The 21437-nt window shown below is 42.4% G+C and overlaps 1 protein-coding gene across 1 annotated transcript; it reads right to left on the bottom strand.

Annotated features, from left to right (window-relative positions):
- Positions 1-296: 296 nt before the first annotated feature.
- Positions 297-7264, bottom strand: LOC110498153 (platelet-activating factor receptor). The gene is made up of 2 exons (XM_021574766.3): positions 6999-7264; positions 297-4980 (listed from the first exon to the last, which is right to left on the bottom strand). The coding sequence occupies exon 2, from the start codon at positions 4936-4938 to the stop codon at positions 3814-3816; it is 1125 nt and encodes a 374-aa protein (XP_021430441.3). The 5' UTR covers positions 4939-4980; positions 6999-7264; the 3' UTR covers positions 297-3813.
- Positions 7265-21437: the final 14173 nt, after the last annotated feature.

The following is a 21437-nucleotide window of genomic DNA, read 5'->3' as shown; positions in this document are numbered from 1 at the left end:
ATAAACTGTCCTAAAGAGAGTTAGATTGTTTAATATTTAAAGAGAAGCTAGACTTGATCTCTAAAAAGTAAAGAGGTTTGAAAAGTCTTCTTTTTCTTGTTTGTCTGCATTCATCCACGCTGTATCACATCCGGCCATGATTGGGAGTCCAATAGGGCAGCACACAATTGGCACAGCGTTGTCCGGGTTTGGCCGGGGTAGGCCGTCATTGTAAATAAGAATTTGTTCTTAACTGACTTGCATAGTTAAATAAAGGTTCAATTTAAAAACACATACAAAAAAAAATGTGCTGATGTGATATTTCTCGGGAATCTTTTAATGGAAGCTTTGAATTTAAAAAATATTGTGAAACAAAAAACAGGCATTTCAATAACAATATACACTACCGTTCAAAAGTTTGGGGCCACATAGAAATGTCCTTGTTTTTGAAAGAAAAGCCAATTTTATGTCCATTAAAATGACATCAAATTGATCAGAAACACAGTGTGGACATTGTTAATGTTGTAAATGACTATTGAGACTGGAAACGGTTGATGTTTAATGGAATATCTACATAGGTGTACAGAGGCCCATTATCAGCAACCGTCACTCCTGTGTTCAAATGCCACATTGTGTTAGCTAATCCAAGTTTATAATTTTCAAAGGCTAATTGATCATTAGAATACCCTTTTGCAATTATGTTAGCAATGCTGAAAACTGTTGTCCTGATTAAAGAAGCAATAAAACTGGCCTTTTTTGGACTAGTTGGACATGCCTCACAAGTCCTCAACTGACAGCTTCATTAAATAGTACCCGTAAAACCCCAGTCTCAACGTCAACAATGAAGAGGTGACTCCGGGATGCTGGCCTTGTAGGCAGAGTTGCAAAGAAAAATACATATCTCAGACTGGCCAGTACAAATAAAAGATGGGCAAAAGAACACAGACACTGGATAGAGGAACTCTGCCTAGAAGGCCAACATCCCGGAGTCGCCTCTTCACTGTTGATGTTGAGACTGGACAGAGGAACTCTGCCTAGAAGGCCAGCATCCCGGAGTCGCCTCTTCACTGTTGATGTTGAGACTGGATAGAGGAACTCTGCCTAGAAGGCCAGCATCCCGGAGTCGCCTCTTCACTGTTGATGTTGAGACTGGACAGAGGAACTCTGCCTAGAAGGCCAGCATCCTGGAGTCGCCTCTTCACTGTTGATGTTGAGACTGGACAGAGGAACTCTGCCTAGAAGGCCAGCATCCCGGAGTCGCCTCTTCACTGTTGATGTTGAGACTGGACAGAGGAACTCTGCCTAGAAGGCCAGCATCCCGGAGTCGCCTCTTCACTGTTGATGTTGAGACTGGACAGAGGAACTATGCCTAGAAGACCAGCATCCCGGAGTCGCCTCTTCACTGTTGATGTTGAGACTGGACAGAGGAACTCTGCCTAGAAGACCAGCATCCTGGAGTCGCCTCTTCAATGTTGACGTTGAGACTGGACAGAGGAACTCTGCCTAGAAGGCCAACATCCTGGAGTCGCCTCTTCACTGTTGACGTTGAGACTGGACAGAGGAACTCTGCCTAGAAGACCAGCATCCTGGAGTCGCCTCTTCAATGTTGACGTTGAGACTGGACAGAGGAACTCTGCCTAGAAGGCCAACATCCTGGAGTCGCCTCTTCACTGTTGATGTTGAGACTGGACAGAGGAACTCTGCCTAGAAGGCCAACATCCTGGAGTCGCCTCTTCACTGTTGACGTTGAGACTGGTGTTTTGCGGGTACTATTTATTGAAGCTGGGCTTGTGAGGTGTCTGTTTCTCAAACTAGACACTAATGTACTTGTCCTCTTTCTCAGTTGTGCACTGGGGCCTCCCACTCCTCTTTCTAATCTGGTTAGAGACATTTTGCGCTGTTCTGTGAAGAAAGTAGTACATAGTGTTGTACGAGATATTCAGTTTCTTGGCAATTTCTTGCATGGAATAGCGTTCATTTCTCAGAACAAGAATAGACTGACGAGTTTCAGAAGAAAGTGCTTTGTTTCTGGCCATTTTGAGCCTGTAATCAAACCCACAAATGTTGATGCTCCAGATACTCAACTAGTCTAAAGAAGGCCAGTTTTATTGCTTCTTTAATCAGAACAACAGTTTTCAGCTGTGCTAAAATAATTGCATAAGGGTTTTCTAATGATCAATTAGCCTTTAAAAATAATCAACTTGGATTAGCTAACACAACGTGCCGTTGGAACACAGGAGTGTTGGCTGCTCATAATATGTAGATATTCAATAAAAAAATCTGCCGTTTCCAGCTACAATAGTCATTTACAACATTACCAATGTCTATACTGTATTTCAAATCAACTTGGTGTTATTTTAATGGATTAAAAATGAGCTTTTCTTTCAAAAACAAGGACATTTCTAAGTGACCCCAAACTTTTGAACTGTAGTGTATCTGTTAAATCATATTTACATTGAGAATGCAGTACAGCGTATTACACAATATGTTTTAAATGCATAAAAAACATAGAGTTACAGTTACTGCAACATTTATACCAGATTAACTTCATAACCTTCACGTCTCTGTTAATACTTCAGTAGCTGGCGGTTGAGAAGTCATCAAGTTCATCACATGGTTACCACCCTCTTAAAAAGGGCAGTGAAGCGTATTATTCCCTCATTATGTGCAATAAGTAGCTGTAACAATAATATCACTAACATTTCAACTATCCACTAGCACTTAACCCTAACCCTTATCCTAACCTTAACCCTTAAGCTAACACTTATTCTAACCATAAGCGTAACCTTAGCAAGCAATTTCTTATCAACAGATAGTTTATTCATAGTATGTACAGAATCTCTAGATGGGTTATCCAGACTGTCCAAATAAAAGTGTGACCGAAAGTACTTCTTGCCTCACAGTATTTCATTTGCAATCTTACAAAAATTGCAAAACGTATACAATTTCACATCGTACCACATGTGAGAGTAGGCTAAAATAATCTGTAGGCTAAAATCAACGCAATCCTGCATAGCTCATTTGGCAATTACAGTTTCATTTCATTACAAAGGTTAGCTTTTCACAAAATGCATGAACTTTACGGAGAGCCAGCATCCTAAAAAGCTCATTGTTATTAATATGTGTCCATATTAGGTGCTCAAGAACAAGGATTTTTATTATTCCTTGCTCACGACCAGCTATTGTTCAGCACCCAATTTAGAAGGCTCCAACAGTGGTAGGACTATTGTTGGTTAAGGGCTTGTAAGTAAGCAATTCACTGTAAGGTCTACCTACACCTGTTGCATTCAGCACATGTGATATTTAAAATGTAATTTGATATCCATTTTATTTAAGGATCTAGTCTAGTGGCTTGGGACTGAGTTTGTAGAGCTATTTTGCAATCCTTTATAGAAGCTCCTGTTCCCTATAAAACGTCTGCTTCTCTTCTCTGATTACACTAGAAGAACAGGAAGAAACGTGATTAAATTGAAGTCACAATATCAAAGTGTGAGATACATTGTGAGATACAATGTACAGTACATCTGAAATGTGAAAACAAAGAATCAATGCTCCAAAGATTCTTTAAAGCACTGATTATAGCTGGCACAGTGGCCAGGACAAATCCCTACAGGAAGGAAATCTAGAGGGGAACCATACTCTGGGTGGGGCTGTGTGGTGGTGCATCTGTTCATGTGATGTGTCTGAATGAACATGAGGCTACATAGCAGAGTGCATGTTCTGCACTATGTGTTCATTGTTAGGTGTGGGTGTGATGGAATGACGCATCCTGAGGATGTGGTTACTAACAACAGCATTAGACACAATATCTACAATATCATGTAATCTAGAGATTTAAACCTTCAGCTGCTGCTGTTCACTATGGAGCCGCTGGCTCACATTCTTGCACTCCACCATAGAAATGTGTGTGATGGCTGTTTCCGAGCATCCTTTGCCCCTCCCCATCTTTTTCAGATTGTCCTTGATGTACAGGCGGAACTTCCTGGTGGCGAAGCAGTACACCACAGGGTCCAGGAGGCAGTTGAGCCCCATCAGCATCAAGGTGACCTGGTGGGCGTCGTTAAGCCACTGCCTGGTTAGCTGGCCCCAGTCCATTCTGCCCCAGCCCTCCTTGATCTCCAGTACAGCCAGAGTCCAGGGGCCCTGGACCACGTGGTGTGGGAGGAAGCACACCACGAACACCCCCACCACGGCACACAGCATATGCAGGGCCTGGCCCTTCACCCCCCGGAGCTGGGATGAACTGGAGCCCCGATGCTGGGTAGGGGACTGGGTGAGCAGGGCACGGGCGATGAGCAGGTTACAGATTACTACGAGGAAGAAGACCAAGATGAAGCACCCCACGATGATGAGGTGGGTGGTGGCCACAGTCCGCTTCTCGTCGTCAGTCTTGTCGTGGTAGCCCTCAAAGCAGCGCGACACGTTGCCGTCGTCCACCTGGATGCCCGTCTCCAAGAGGTACGGCACGGACATGGACAGAGTGAGCACCCAGATTACCATGGTGACAGCCACTCCGCGGCGCCAATGGTCAGACGAGGCGGCATCCAGCGGGCACGTGATGGCCCAGTAACGGTTGACGCTGATGGCGGCGAGGAAGAGGATGGAGCAGTAGGTGTTGATAAAGAAGAACGCGCCGGTGACGCGGCACAGGAAGTCGCCGTAGCGCCAGTCACCGCGGTGGTGGTAGTAGCCAATCCAGAAGGGGAGGGCGCACACGAAGAGGAGGTCGGCAACAGTCAGGTTGGCCATGTAGATGCGGATCTCGCTCATGGCCTTGGCGTTGCGCAGGCGCTGCAGCACGAACAGCACGTAACTGTTGGCTATCAGACCAAGGACGAACACAACACCGTAAAACACTGGGAAGAGGGTGTAACGGAACTCAGAGTCCAGAAAGGTTAATTTACCGACTGTCGATATGTTCACTGTCGTGTTCACTGTCATGTCCTCTTCCATCTCCATGGTCGACTCCACTGTTGGTTCTGCTAAAGCAAGGAACTCCCTCTGTGAGAAAAATATTTCATATTAGACTCATATTTCAAGAATCACTCTGTCATGTTCACTTTGGTACAACTGTAGTCAGTAGGAGGACTCTGGACATGTCTATTGTCACATGTCTAATGTCTAGGTGAAATGAATAGCTATATCCCTATCCAGTCTGTGACGTTGTTGATTCACTGAATCCATATGAGAGTTTCACAACTTACTGTAAAATCTAAATAAAATACAGTTGTGGGTTTCACAACTTACTGTAAAATCTAAATAAAATACAGTTGTGTGTTTTATGGTTTCTATAGATACATCAACTATGACACATACAGGAAGTGTCTTACAACACTTGTGTCACCAGCCTTTTCTGGTCTGCTATTAAGCAGCAACACACGTGCCTCATTCACATGCTTGACAGAACTCTGACATTTCCGACTTGCTGATTCATTGAACGCGACTAGAATGTGAACATGGTAACTGCGCTTTGTTTATGATGATTGCTGGTTGATAACCATATTTCCAGTCACATCTAGACTAATGTCATTAGTATAGCAGACAATAACAAAAGGAGTGCCACTTTATATTAACAACAAATGAGGCTATAAATCTTTATAGAGATTTCATGAAGTCTTCATAAACCCTCCTTGGTGGCTTTACATTGCATTTATTAGCAAAGTCATGTAAATGGTGCTACATAAGAGATGATATGATACAACATTCCCGGGGCCACCAATACATCAAATGTATGACTGTAAAACACACATGACTGTAAGTCACTTTGGATAAAAACGTCTGCTTATTGGCATATATTATATTATCTTTTATATATATATATATATATATATATATATATATATATATATATATATATATATATATATATATATATATATTATTATATGACATGATATCTTGACTGGTGCTTTGACAAATGTTATATAACTATTTTGTCACCCTAGTGACATTCACTTAGGAATGAGAAGCCACTGAGACCAAGCGAAAAGGGAGATTGAACTGAATTTACCCTGGCCAGTTCCATAGTATGGGATTCCCACATTCTGGATGAACTACATCACTAAAAAATGGTCCTGGTTACAGTAAATTCCACACTATTTTCAAGAGAAAGGGCAATAAAGACTTAATATGTGAAATATTCACACTCATTCATACTTGAAATGAAAAAGAAGCCTGTTACAGCCCTAGATTAGAATAGGTTAGAATATAATAGATTTTTCCAGCGGGAACTTCCATTGTGATGAGATAAATAAAAACAATACAGTATAGTAAACTTACAACAGCAACATTAACACATGACCAGTGGTGTAAAGTAACTAAGTAAAAATACTTTGAAGTACTACTTAAGTCATTTTTGGGGGGGTATCTGTACTTTAATTTACTATTTATAGGTTTTACAACTTTTAATCCACTACATTCCTAAAGAAAATATGTACTTTTTACTCACATACATTTTTTCCTGACACCCAAAATACTTGTTCCATTTCGAATGCTCAGGCAGGACAGCATTATGGAAAATTCATGCACATATCAATAATGCATTTTCATCCCTACTGCCTCTGACCGGACTGACTGGACATGCTCCTCTCTTCCTCGATTGTTCCCGCATATCGTTTTTCAATAGGAAAACGCTTTATAGCGTTTCTCTACAAACAATAGTGGAACCTTATTTTTCATAAAACATATCTACCGCTTCTTAGATGTGCTTTCAATGAGAATGACAGATCGGTAACTCTATAACTCTACAACTATGATCTATCTATAAGTATGTTAATTTGTTTGGGTAGCCCAAGAATGTACATATTGCAGCTTTAATTCTGGCTCTAGTAGAGACTCATTACTAATGCAATGAAAGATGTTAGACATGTGTACATTTGTTTAAACTTTGAAACAATAAATATTTATAAACATTTTCACAGGTAAGCTAATAAAGAAATTCAAAACATATTTGACATTTCAAGCAAAAAGTTAATGTGGATCCTAGAATTTGCTAAATTTACTAAAACATTTGCGCTTACCAGAGCGCGTGGCTCCTTCCTCGTTTCGTTCTGTATTTCTGTGTGTGTTCTAGATAAACGCTATTAGGTTATCTTGAAACCAGCGTATGTTAGGCTACATCGTAAACATCTCTATAGCCTAATACATGTGCGCGAATATACATACTACAATAACGTTTATAGAAACAATATGAACTCCTGAAATGAATCGACCATGAAGAACTGATGCGTGAGTCTGACAACTCCGGCTAGGTGTACTTGACAGACTCGTTGAGCTACCTGCTATGGGGGGTGATAAGAGACATATTTAAGCCTAGGCAACAGTACCACAATGTGGCTGTTACCTAGCATTGAACGTCTAACTGACATGATATGATACCAACACCTTACTAACATCTGAGTGACGCCTGTGTTAATGAATGCCATAATGTGCCTAGTTTATATATATATATATATATATATATATATATATATATATTAATTAAATCTCAAACATAAATGTTAGAAACGTAAAATTTTTCCCATGCAAGCACACATTCCCGAAGTAGCCACTTTGAGCTATGGTGTAGCCTACGGCTTGTGTATTTCCTGTTATCGACAATGGCCTAGAAAAGAGTATGTCCAATCTATAGGTAATTGTCTTTCTTTCCACACCTCATGGTATGGTATGTTATCTTATCTCGCTGAATACAGATCTAAATGTTCTTAGCCGATCACAGACTATGTTTTTAACAGTTCCCAGTAGCCTACATCAGACAACCAATAAGAGTTGTGTCCATGGCTTTCAGTTGAAAAGAGGAGTTCATAGGCGCTATTTGGAATTCTTGGGATGTCCATTCAGTCGAACAGAGGATTTCATAGATTTTCCCAAAGGATCTGTGCTATTCGGGATCCTTGGGATGTCCCTACCTCTATCAAGTATAAATGTAAAATGGTTAACTTTCGTGTTAGTTTAGGATGTCCCAAGGAATCCTGAGAGCAGTGACCGTTCATAGAGAGAGAGATTGACATGGTATCTGAGAGCTCGGTGAGCTCGGTGGCGACAGACATTTGTTTGTTTTTTTTTACAAACGGCAGAAGCGATTTTTGAGTGTACTTGAGATGTACTTGCTATCTCTGGGAGTATGTTAATGACGGATTTTCAGCTGTTGAACTATGGTAATGTCGAACTCATTTCTAAATCTCTTTCTTTTAGTCACGATGTGAGGAGCCAGGGCAACCAATCAGCTTCACTGCAGCTGCTCAACCCACCACCCTCACTGTTCTCCCTCCACAAGTAACCACATCCTCTTCTCCTTCTCCACCACACTAAAAATGACTGTACATATACCCCTGTACCCATATCAGTGCAACATGATCCATTCAACGCCTCCGCTGGATGCCTAAAATGTGAGAAATGTAAGCAAGATGCTATAGTAGTGTGTGTGTGTGTGTGTGTGTGTGTGTGTGTGTGTGTGTGTGTGTGTATGTGTGTGTATGGATGGAGTTCCAAGTAAAGACATGAGAAAATGGCAAAGGAGATAGTGATGAGAGAGAGCATACAGTATGAAAATAAAGACCACTTGGGATCTAACATGAGAGTGGGGTGCCTTGTGTCTGTCTCCTTTTTGTCCATTTGAGGATATTGCAGTCACCCCTGGTGGAGGTTCTTGGAGCACTGCGATTTAAGGCTGAGCAGAGGTTGATGACAACCTTTAAAGGTGGTGGTGCTATGTTGCGTGTTATCTTGAATACCAGGCAGATGTTTGAGTACAGAATCAAATGGTGTAAACTTAACAGGCTAAACTTGTTGAGTACACTCTTTGAGAAAGGGGTTCCAACAGGGTTCTTTGGCTGTCACCAGTGGGGAGAACTTTTTGGTTCCATGTAGAACCCTCTGTGGAATGGAGCCCAAAACGGTTCTACCTGGACACAGAAGGGGTTCTAACCAAAAAGGGTTCTCCTATGGGGACAGCGAAAGAATCCTGTTAGTTTTTAGATAGCCCCGTTTTATCTGAGTGTAGGCCTAGTGTATGTTGTTAGTTTTTAGATAGCACTGTTTTATCTGAGTGTAGGCCTACTGTATATTGTTAGTTTTTAGATAGCACCGTTTTATCTGAGAGTAGGCCTACTGTATATTGCAGTGGTGGTTACGTGGTTTTCTGTAAAAAACATAATTTCTTTGGTGGTGGTGAGTTTGCTAGCAGGCAAAGTCACCTTCTATGTGTGCTGAGGCATGTGTGACCACTCAACATTGACAGGACCAACAAAAAAGACATGCTTGGAGCTGCACCGAGTGGTGCAGCGAGTGGTGCAGCGAGTGGTGCAGCAAGTGGTGCAGCGAGTGGTGCAGCGAGTGGTGCAGCGGTCAAAGTTTCAACTGTTTTAACTGCGGCTATGGAACCCTGACCTGTCCACCAGACGTGCTACCTGTCCCAGACCTGCTGTTTTCAACTCTCTGGAGACAGCAGGAGTAGCAGAGATACTCTGAATGATTGGCTATGAAAAGCCAACTGACATTTACACCTGAAGTGCTGACCTGTTGCACACTCTACAATCACTGTGGTTATAATTATTTGACCCTACTAGTCATCTATGAACATGTGAACATCTTGGCCATGATCTGTTATAATCTCCACCCGGCTCAGCCAGAAGAGGACTGGCAAACTCTCATAGCCTGGTTCCTCTTGAGGTTTCTTTCTAGGTTCTGGCCTTTCTAGGGAGTTTTTCCTAGCCACCGTGCTTCTACACCTGCATTGCTTGCTGTTTGGGGTTTTAGGCTGGGTTACTGTACAGCCCTTTGTGACATCAGCTGATGTAAGAAGGGCTTTATAAATACATTTGATTGATTGATTGATTGATCTCAGTACTAGAGGCTTCCCTACAGACTCTGGTTAATTTCCAGGCTGTATCACAACCGGCTGTGATTGGGGGACCCATAGGGCAGCGCACAATTGGCTCAGCGTCGTCCGGGTTAGGGTTTGGCTGGGGTAGGTCGTCATTTTAAATAAGAATTTGTCCTAAACTGACTTGCCTAGTTAAATAAAGGTTAAATAAAAAACATGCTAAATGTATTGAGGCAAGCAGACCAGAGATGTCAAGGTTGTACTCAAGCATATTGCATGTGTATATGTGACACACACGTATGTATGGTCATATTTGTTATGTTTTATTTTGTTTATTCTGCCTCCCAGGTATTTGCATTTAATGTATGTACAGTTGAAGTCGGAAGTTTACTTACACCTTAGCCAAATACATTTAAACTCAGTTTTTCACAATTCCTGACTCTTAATCCTATTAAAAAAATCACTGTCTTAGGTCAGTTAGGATCACCGCGCTATTTTAAGAATGTGAAATGTCCGAATAATAGTAGAGAGAATGATTTATTTCAGCTTTTATTTAATTCATCACATTCCCAGTGGGTCAGACGTTTACGCACACTCAATTAGTATTTGGTAGCACTGCGTTTAAATTGTTTCGGGTAGCCTTCCACAAGCTTCCCACAATAAATTGGGTGAATTTTGGCACATTCCTCCTGACAGAGCTGGTGTAACTGAGTCAGGTTTGTAGGCCTCCTTGCTCGCACACGCTTTTCAGTTCTGCCCACAAATGTTCTATAGGATTGAGGTCAGGGCTTTGTGATGGCCACTACATTACTTTGACTTTGTTGTCCTTAAGCCATTTTGCCACAACTTTGGAAGTTTGCTTGGGGTCATTGTTAATTTGGAGCACGCATCTGCGACCAAGCTTTAGCTTTAACTTCCTGATTGATGCCTTGAGATGTTGCTTCAATATATCCAAATAATTTTCTTTCCTCCTGATGCCATCTATTTTGTGAAGTGCAACAGTCCCTACTGCAGCAAAGCACCCCCACAACATGATGCTGCCACCCCTGTGCTTCACGATTGGGATGGTGTTCTTCTGCTTGCAAGCCTCCCCTTTTTTCCCACAAAAATAACAATGGTCATTATGGCCAAACAGTTCTATTTTTGTTTAATCAGAACAGAGGACATTTCTCCAAAAAATACAAACCTTGTCCCATGTGCATTTGCAAACCATATTCTGGCTTTTTTATGGCGTTTTGGAGCGGTGGCTTCTTCCTTGCTGAGCGGCCTTTCAGGTTATGTCGATATAGGACTCGTTTTACTGTGGATATAGATACTTTTGTACCTGTTTCTTCCAGCATCTTCACAAGGTCATTTGCTGTTGTTTTGGGATTGATTTGCACTTTTTCACCAAAGTACGTTCATCTCTAGGAGACTCCTTCCTCCTTCCTGAGCGGTATGACAGCTGCGGGGTCCCAGGGTGTTTATACTTGCATACTATTGTTTGTACAGATGAACGTGGTACCTTCAGGCATTTGGAAATTGCTCCCAAGGACGAACCAGACTTTTTATGAGATCTTGGCTGATTGCTTTTGATTTTCCCATGATGTCAAGCAAAGAAGCACTGAGTTACTTATCAGAAGCTTCTAAAGCCATAACATAATTTTCCGGAATTTTCCAAGCTGTTTAAAGCAACAGTCAACTTAGTGTATGTAAACTTCTGACCCCTGAAATAATGATACAGTGAATGTTGTGACTCTAGGGGCAGTATTTTCATTTTTGGACAAAAAACGTTCCCGTTTTAAACGGGATATTTTGTCAAGACAAGATGCTAGAATATGCATATAATTGACAGCTTTGGATAGAAAACACTCTAACGTTTCCAAAACTGTAAAGATATTGTCTGTGAGTATAACAGAACTGATGTTGCAGGCCAAAGCCTGAGAAAAATCCAATCCGGAAGTGCCCCATATTTTGAAAGCACTGCGTTCCAATGAGTCTCTATTGAGCTGTGAATGCCCTATCTACCAGCTTACGCTTTCTACGTATTCCCCAAGGTGTCTACAGCATTGTGACACAGTTTTACGCATTTATGTTGAAGAATAGCCGTAGGAGGCTACATTGCGTAAGTGGTCACATGATGGCTCCCAGGGTGACTCTCGCGTAAAATACAGAGGTAGCCATTACTCCAATCGGTCCTACTGAAAAACGAATTGTCCCAACAGATATATTATCGAATAGATATTAGAAAAACACCTTGAGGATTGATTATAAACAACGTTTGCCATGTTTCTATCGACGTGAAGAACAAACGGAGCTATTTCGCCTACAAAAATAATATTTTGGGAAAAAATGAACTTTGGCTATCTACCTGGGAGTCTCGTGAGTGAATACATCCGAAGTTCATCAAAGGTAAACGATTTAATTTGATTGCTTTTCTGATTTTCGTGACAAGGTTGCCTGCTGCTAGCAAGGCATAATGCTATGCTAGTCTATGATAAACTTACACAAATGCTTGTCTAGCTTTGGCTGTAAAGCATATTTTGAAAATCTGAGATGACAGGGTGATTAACAAAAGGCTAAGCTATGTTCCAATATATTTCACTTGTGATTTTCATGAATAGGAAGATTTTCTAGGAAGATTTATGTCCGTTGTGTTATGCTAATTAGTGTCAGGCGATGATTACGCTCCCGGACCTGGGATGGGGAGTCACAAGAAGATTTATAAGTGAAATAATCTGTCTCTAAACAATTGTTGGAAAAATTACTTGTGTCATGCACAAAGTAGATGTCCTAACCGACTTGCCAAAACTATAGTTTGCTAATAAGAAATGTGTGGAGTGGTTGAAAAACAAGTTTTAATGACTCCAACGTAGGTGTATGTAAACTTCCGACTTCAACTGTATATCATTACTGCCGCTAGGGGAGCTGTGTCATCAACGGAGTGTGTTAGTGATATCTTTGACATTCCTCTTCTTCATTCTTGGAGAATGACTATGGTGAGACATTTCTTCATCTCCGTTTCTCCATCTCTCAAGTGCAATATGACTCAAAATATTGAGGTAACATGGCTAATTACGTAGTCCATGAGTTTGATGATGTTTGAAGGCAGTTGAAGGGAGTGAAAAACTGGTTGCTATTTTCCCCATTGTAAGTTAATGGAGGTTGCAAATGGATTACATGAAAGAGAAGTGATTAACATGGCGTCCGAACCTTTTGTACTTTTTTTCAACATTTTAGATCCAATCTGTTTTATTTTCTATGAACAAAGGCTCAGTTTACTTTAGGCAATATATGTAAATATGTGATGTCACACTAAAATGTGTTAATGTTAATATTTGTAAGAAAATAGCGTTTAATAGTTTGCTAACTTGATGCTAACCAAATGTAGCTTCACTAAGCGCTAGTTAGCGCTAGCCTAGTTGGTTTTAGTCAATGTCAGCTTACATGTTAGTGGTTAATAATGTAATGGTTGTAGCTTTGTTTCGCATCGGCGTCCAGTAATTTAGAGTTTTTTTTCTAAATTGACGCTGATAGTACAGTGAGTTATAGATCATGTGATTGTGTAGCTGTATGGTGACTCCACGTTTGGATGAATGGACCAATGGGACTGCCATGGGCAAGTCGCTTGATGGGTACCAGGAATGGTGGAAGGACAATCTGAAGGTAATTATCTTTGCACACAACACAGCAGTGTCCAGGCCTCTAGAGTACTCACCCTATCACCTGCTTTACGGAGGGGAGCCACAGCAGTTTACTGACATAAACAATGCAATTGTATATAACATTATTGCATAGTATAAAACATACAATTGCATTTATTTCTATTATCAATCAAGGTGAGACTGAACATGGATAAGGCGCATGAGAAAAAGGAGAGCCACAATTGTATATAACATTATTGCATAGTATAAAACATACAATTGCATTTATTTCTATTATCAATCAAGGTGAGACTGAACATGGATAAGGCGCATGAGAAAAAGGAGAGCCACTGGAGAAGAATCAAGGGGACCAAGTGCATCGACCGACATCCGGGCGAATTACTTGACTTGGAAGAAGGACAAAAGGAAGGCGAGACCTGGGAAAGCTTGGTGCTCCTAGCTGGGGTCACCATCCGTTAAGGTGGTGACCCCAGTACCAACACTGGCCGAAGGGTTTCTCCAAATAGTCAATCTCAAGGCTAACCACTGGGTCACGTTAAGTAACCGCCACTTCCAGCTGTACGAAAGACTATTGAGAGTAAATATTAGTTAATCATAGGCGAGCTGTATCTCCGCCCACCGGTGATGTGGAGCAAAGAATGCTGGGCGACACTTAAAGTAACACATTTAGACCTTTTTAAGGCCTTTTTAAGGCGTTCATGGTAAGATCATTCATAATAAACTTACACGCAAACACGTTATGCGATGTGAACACCACATGAACACTACATCTACATAACATGTATGTGTCACTTTTTTTTTTTTTTTTTTTTTTTTTTTTTTTTTTTTTTTTTTTTTTTTTTTTTTTTTATTACCTTTATTTTACTAGGCAAGTCAGTTAAGAACAAATTCTTATTTTCAATGACGGCCTAGGAACAGTGGGTTAACTGCCTGTTCAGGGGCAGAACGACAGATTTGTACCATGTCAGCTCGGGGATTTGAACTTGCAACCTTTCGGTTACTAGTCCAACACTCTAACCACTAGGCTACGCTGCCGCCCCACTTGACGTGAACGCGTCAGTAGTTTGCCTTAGAAACAAACTTGTCTCCATTGACAGTCCATGTTAATTTATGGCGGTATTTTATGGCGCTAGGAAGGTGACTTGGTGAGAGGTATCAGTAGCTTCACAAGGCTTAATTCTGGCATGGATCACCCCCCATAAATCAAGAGGTTTGAACAAGCATCAACTTCAATGGAAAACCCCAAGTATTGTTCACGTGCAGTACGTGCACCCCTACGTGCACCCCTTTAGAATTGAACAACTAAGGATCCTAAGTTACGGTGGATAGGGGTTGTTATCTTTAGAAAATAACAGAAAGGCCTGCACACTGTTAGGCTTAAACTACTACAGTAATTACCATCTTTTAATATGGAATCCTTAATTGGTGAAACTGCCACATCCATTTGGGGTATTACAACAACAAATAACTTTGTCTTCCCTGTAGCGCACAGCATTGAGATTGCATTGACAACAAGCTCAGTCCGATGATGCTGTGACACACCGCCCCAGACCATGACGGACCCTCCACCTCCAAATCGATCCTGCTCCAGAGTACAGGCCTCGGTGTAACGCTCATTCCTTCAACGATAAACGCAAATCCAACCATCACCCCTGGTGAGACAAAACCGTGATTTGTCAGTGAAGAGCACTTTTTACCAGTCCTGTTTGGTCCAGCGGCGGTGGGTTTGTGCCCATAGGCGACGTTGTTGCCGGTGATGTCTGGTGAGGACCTGCCTTACAACAGGCCTACAAGCCCTCAGTCCAGCCTCTCTCAGCCTATTGCGGACAGTCTGAGCACTGATAGAGGGATTGTGCATCCCTGGTGTAACTTGGGCAGTTGTTGTTGCCATCCTGTACCATTCCCGCAGGTGTGATGTTCGGATGTAATGATCCTGTGCAGGTGTTGTTACACGTGGTCTGCCACTGCGAGGACGATCAGCTGTCCTTCCTGTATCTCTGTCTTAAGCGTCTCACAGTACGGACATTGCATTTTATTGCCCTGGCCACATCTGCAGTCTAAGGCACGTTCACGCAGATGAGCAGGGACCCTGGGCATCTTTCTTTTGGTGTTTTTCAGAGTCAGTAGAAAGGCCTCTTTAGTGTCCTAACTTTTCATAACTGTGACTGCCGTCTGTAAGCTGTTAGTGTCTTAACGACCATTCCACAGGTGCAAGTTCATTAATCGTTTACGGTTCATTGCACAAGCATGGATTTTTATGAAACATCTTTAAAAGACAGGGTCCTGAAAAAGGGATGTTTATTTTTTTATATAAGGTTTATATAAGGTCACGCACACAGTTGTCCTTGAGTGACTCACACAAGTCAACAAAGTCTGTTTTTTTAACATCCATTGCAAATTAAAGTTCCTCAGTATTTGAAAAATCGTTCCAACACTCCCGGCCTCGATAATCACCAAGCCTCTGTGTGAACGAACAAAACATCATGATCTGATGATCCCCTATATACAGCTGTCTGTCCCAGGCTCACTTGCATAGGAAACTCTGAGGGTCTGGAATAGGCTAGTTGATACCATGTTGCAAGTTCACTAGGGACAGCTTCAGCCAAACCCAGTGATGATTTGACTGTGAGAGAAACATTTGTTTTTTACCTGCTTTGTTTAATATGGTGTGACTCTAGATAGAGATAACATGAGGAATAGAATAGACATGTTATTGTTTCTAATCATCTTTGCTTCTGAGAAACTTGGTCACGTGGCCAAAGACAAAGAGTCTTTGAGAGTGACTGCAGCTCTTCAGTCCACAGTGTTCTTATTGTATCTTTCAAGGGAATAACTTTGTGGAGATATGAAGAGAACCGAGGCTGGCTTGAGAAAAGGGCATAACGGAACTGGCGTTTGTGCATTATGATCTCACACACCCGATAGTTTATGATGCTCTGCTCTACCGGGAGGGGTGGTAGCAGCCATGACAAAGCATTTTTAGGTCTACTGTATAAGACTTCTGCATTTTCGGTATTGTTGAACTCTCGGTCCCACACTCAAGAGTGTGTGGCCGACCAGCTTCTTTATTGCAATTCTTATTAATAAAAATGACTGAAATGACAATAAGTCTCTCTCACTTGTTAGAATTTCCATGACAAGACATATAGAAAGGAAAGCAGACAGGCGGAGTGGAGAGATGGTTGTGTTTGAAACAGTGGCGACCCGTCATTCAGGGCAGTTGGGGCAGAGCCCCACCTGTTTTGAGCCCCATATTTTTTGCACAAAAATATATGTATATATATTTGTTTTTTTTTTGGGGAGGGCTTGCCTGTTTTGCATGTTATTTTGGCATTAATACATGTTACATATCAGTTTGTAAACAATGTAAAAAAATATATATGTATCATTGAATTAAAAAAGCAGCATACAAACAGGCAGCTCCAAAATGCAGGTGTTTCAGCCTAGCTCAGTGCTTTCTGTGGTGTGGGGCAGAAAATAGGAGCATTGCACCGTGATTGGCTCAGCATTGAATTGTGATTGTTTCAGTGTTCTGTCACTCATGGCCCTCTATGTCACCTGCCTTTAGTAAGGGGAGACATCAAGAAAGTGAGCCCTCCTGTGTCCTGCCATAGACTTAGATTAGAAGTCCCCTTTCAAGAAGTCTCAAGGTCATCGGCCACAACAATGACGTCAAATCACGTTATATGTACAGTAGCTTTGATTGGACTTTTCATGTCAACATCTTACTTTCATAATCTTAGCTAGCAGTCATCATTATGATTCATGAATCAAGTCTACTGACAAATCCTTTTTAATCCTTATCATATGAAGAGAAATAATGAAGAGAAAATACAGATAAAACGTATCGGTGCTCATCGGCCATTGGACATAAACATTACACAACAATTTGGAGATAGCAAATTCAACAATGAGTGGTTTGAAATTACTCGGTAATAGTGGCTAACTGCAAGCATTGCAACTGGCAAAATACATTTTCAACGGTCATTCAACTTGGAATTGTAAATCCGGCACCTTTCTCTTTGATGACAAAATTTGCCCACGAAGGACTGCCGCGCCACTTTCCTGTTCAAACACATCACAACAGCCGAGTCCAAAAATGTCTTATGCTGCTTCATAAATTACGTTTCTGGGCACCATTTGTCAACGTTATAGTGCAATTAATATTTTGCTTTATGTTGTTTTGTTTTGTGGCTTTGCTGGCATGCATCAAAACAGAAAATGGGTTTGCCCCACCAAGATTTACATGCTAAAATTCCAACAATTTCCAATTTCAACAGGATATTTTCTACTGTTTTTATTTGCCGGGTTTAGGCCTAAGTATTTTTAATCAAGAATCATATCACCTCCACCCTACCTGTCACCTTAGACCCACTCCAATTTGCTTACCGCCCCAATAGGTCCACAGACGACGCAATCGCCATCACACTGTACACTGCCCTATCCCATCTCGACAAGAGGAATACCTATGTAAGAATGCTGTTCATCGACTACAGCTCAGCATTTAACACCATAGTACCCTCCAAACTCATCATTAGGCTTGAGACCCTGGGTCTCAACACCGCCCTGTGCAACTGGGTCCTGGACTTCCTGACAGGCCGCCCCCAGGTGATGAAGATAGGAAACAACATCTCCACTCCGCTGATCCTCAACACTGGGGTCCCACAAGGGTGAATTCTCAGCCCTCTCCTGTACTCCCTGTTTACCCACGACTGCGTGGCCGTGCATGCCTCCAACTCAATCAACAGGTTTGCAGACGACAATACAGTGGTAGGCTTGATAACCAACAACGACGAGACAGCCTACAGGGAGTAGATGAGGGCCCTCGGAGTGTGGTGTCAGGAAAATAACCTCTCACTCGATGTCAGCAAAACAAAAGAGATGATTGTGGACTTCAGGAAACAGCAAAGGGAGCACCCCCATCCACATCGACGGGACAGAAGTGGAGAAGGTGGAAGGTTTTAAGTCCCTCTGTGTACCTATCACCGACAAACTGATATGGTCCACACACACAGACAGTGTGGTAAATAAGGCACAACAGTGCCTCTTCAACTCCAGGAGGATGAAGAAATGTGGCTTGTCACCGAAAACCTTCACTAACTTTTACAGGTGCACAATTGAGAGCATCCTGTCGGGCTGTATCACCGTCTGGTACAGCAGCTGCACCGCCCACAACCGCAGGGTTCTCCAGAGGGTGGTGCGGTCTGCACAACGCATCACCGGGGGCAAACTACCTGCCCTCCAGGACACCTACAAGCACCGATGACACAGGAAGGCAAAAAAGATCATCAAGGACACTAACCACCCGAGCCACTACCTGTTCACCCCACTTCCATCCAGAAGGCAAAGTCAGTACAGGTGCATCAGAGCTGGGACAGAGAGATTGAAAACAGCTTCAATCTCAAGGCCATCAGATTGTTAAACAGCCACCATTAGCACAGAGAGTCGACTGCCTACCCACAGACTTGATATCATTGGCCACTTTAATAAATGGAATACTAGTCACTTTAATAATGCCACTTTAAGAATGTTTACATATCTCGCATTACTCATCTCATATGTTTATATTGTATCCTTCACTATCTATTCTTTACTATCTATTACATCTTAGTCGCTCTGTCACTGCTCATCCATATATTTTATACTTATTCTCATCCCATTCCTTTACTAGATTGTGTGTTTTAGGTTTTGTTGTGGAATTTGCTAGATATTAGGTTTCATTGTGGAATTGTTAGATATTACCTGCTAGATACTGCTGCACTGTCAGATCTAGAAGCTGAAGCATTTCGCTACACTCGCAATAACATCTGCTAACCATGTGCATGTGACCAATAAAAAATGTATTTGATTATAAAGATTATTTTTTTCCATGTGTTCCAGTACCTCAGAGCCCCCTCTCATGCTCATTTTTTGTTCCGGCACCTCCAGATTTACAAATGAAACACTTGTATTACCTCTTCAGAACCCTGTCAGTCATTATATCTAGAGCACTGTATAGGAATTTCAGAGGGGTTACTTTTATTGAGCCCCATGTCGCAGTTCAGCTGGTGGATAGGTAGACTATAGCTTTAAGGCATTGATATTTGGCTGAATTATTCCCCAGAGAAGCAGAAGAATAATAGCCATTAATGACCAATGGAACAAGAAAGCTATTTGTTCTTGTAACATATACGATAGGAGTCAGGAAGCAGGTGCAGAAGGTAAGTTTAACAATGAGAATAAGCAGATAAACAAAACAGGAGACGCATACTGAATGTGAACTAAACCAATACTGCCTGAAGACTGAGACTACTGAGGGCTAAATAAATGGGAAGTAATCAAGGTAATGATGAAGTCCAGGTGTGCATAATGATGGGGAGCAGATGTGCGTAATGATGGTTGCCAGTTGTGCGTAATGTGGGTTGCCATGAGCGGTGGAGACGTAACAGTACACCCCCCTACACGTGGCTCCAGCCGCAGGACGATGTCGCCAGGAGGACAGCCCTGAGGGCGAGGATCAGGCCAGTCTGGACGGGGTAGATGAAAATCCCGGACAATGTTGGGGACCAGGATGTCGGCCACCGGAACCCAAAAGCGCACCTCTGGACAGTACCCCTCCCAGTCCACCAGGTACTGAAGCTGACTCCCATGATGTCAGGAGAGAACCACCGGCATAAGGAGGGAAACATGAAAATAGGGTGAGCTCTGGTAGTTGGTAAGTTACCTCATTAACCCTCTGGAGGACCTTGAAGGGCCCCACAAACTGGGAGCTCAGCTTCCGGCAGGGCAGGCGGAGCATGAGCTTCCTGGTGGAGAGACATGTATTTTTTTATTTCACCTTTATTTCAGATAGGCCATTTGAGAACAAGTTCTCATTCACAACTGCGACCTGTCCAAGATAAAGCAAAGCAGTCCGACAAAAACAACACAGAGTTACACATGGGATAAACAAACGTACAGTCAATAACACAACAGAAAAAATAAAAATATACAGTGTGTGCAAATGTAGTAAGATTAGGGAAGTATGGCAATAAATAGGCCATAGTGGCAAAATAATTACAACTTAGCATTAACACTGGAGTGATAGATGTGCAGATGATGATGTGCAAGTAGGGGTACTGGGGTGCAAAAGAGCAAAAAATAAATAGCAATATGGGATGAGGTAGTTGGGTGGGCTATTTACAGATGGGCTGTATACAGGTGCTGTGATCGGTAAGCTGCTCTGACAGCTGATGCTTAAAGTTAGTGAGGGAGATATGTCTCCAGCTTCAGTGATTTTTGCAATTTGTTTCAGTCATTGGCAGCAGAGAACTGGAAGGAAAGGCAGCCAAAGGAAGAGTTGGCTTTGGGGATGACCAGTGAAATATACCTGCTGGAGCGCGTGCTAAGGGTGGGTGTTGTTATCGTGACCAGTGAGCTGAGATAAGGCGGGGCTTTACCTAGCAAAGACTTATAGATGACCTGGAGCCAGTTGGTTTGGCAACGAATATGAAGCGAGGGCCAGCCAACGAGAGCATACAGATCGCAGTGGTGGGTAGAATATGGGGCTTTGGTGACAAAGCGGATGGCACTGTGATAGGCTTCATCTAATTTTCTGAGTAAGATGTGATTACCAGGATAGAAAACGGGAACCTCACTGTGGTGGCGGTCTGCCTGATCCTTCTGATGGTGCGCTGGAACCTCACATGGGTGGTGTTCCACACCTCTTCTGTGCTTCGGAACAACTTGTTCACTGCAGGGGCCTCGGTCTGGCTCGGAGTCCACAGAGCCAGGGCCGGCTGATATACCAGGACGCACTGGAAGGGAGTCAGCCCGGTGGAGGAGTGATGAAGTGAGTTCTGGTTTATTCCACCCAGGAAAAAAACCAAGCCCACTCCCCATGCCGGTCCTGGGAGTGACTCCTTGGGAACCTTCCCAGCTCCTGGTTGGTCCTCTTCATCTGCCCATTGGACTGAGGCCGGTACCCGGATTTGAGGCTGACCTTGGCCCCCAGCTTCTCCACAGATTCTTTA

This window comes from Oncorhynchus mykiss, chromosome 19 (assembly GCF_057628025.1).
Source record: "Oncorhynchus mykiss isolate SJ-2025 chromosome 19, ASM5762802v1, whole genome shotgun sequence".
Taxonomy (NCBI): domain Eukaryota; kingdom Metazoa; phylum Chordata; class Actinopteri; order Salmoniformes; family Salmonidae; genus Oncorhynchus; species Oncorhynchus mykiss.
Note: the sequence above shows the minus strand (reverse complement) of the source record. Positions and strands in the feature narration are given on the sequence as shown.

Coding starts and splice junctions, on each gene's coding strand:
- LOC110498153 (XM_021574766.3), bottom strand. CDS start 4,938: ATGGAGATGGAAGAGGACATGACAGTGAACACGACAGTGAACATATCG.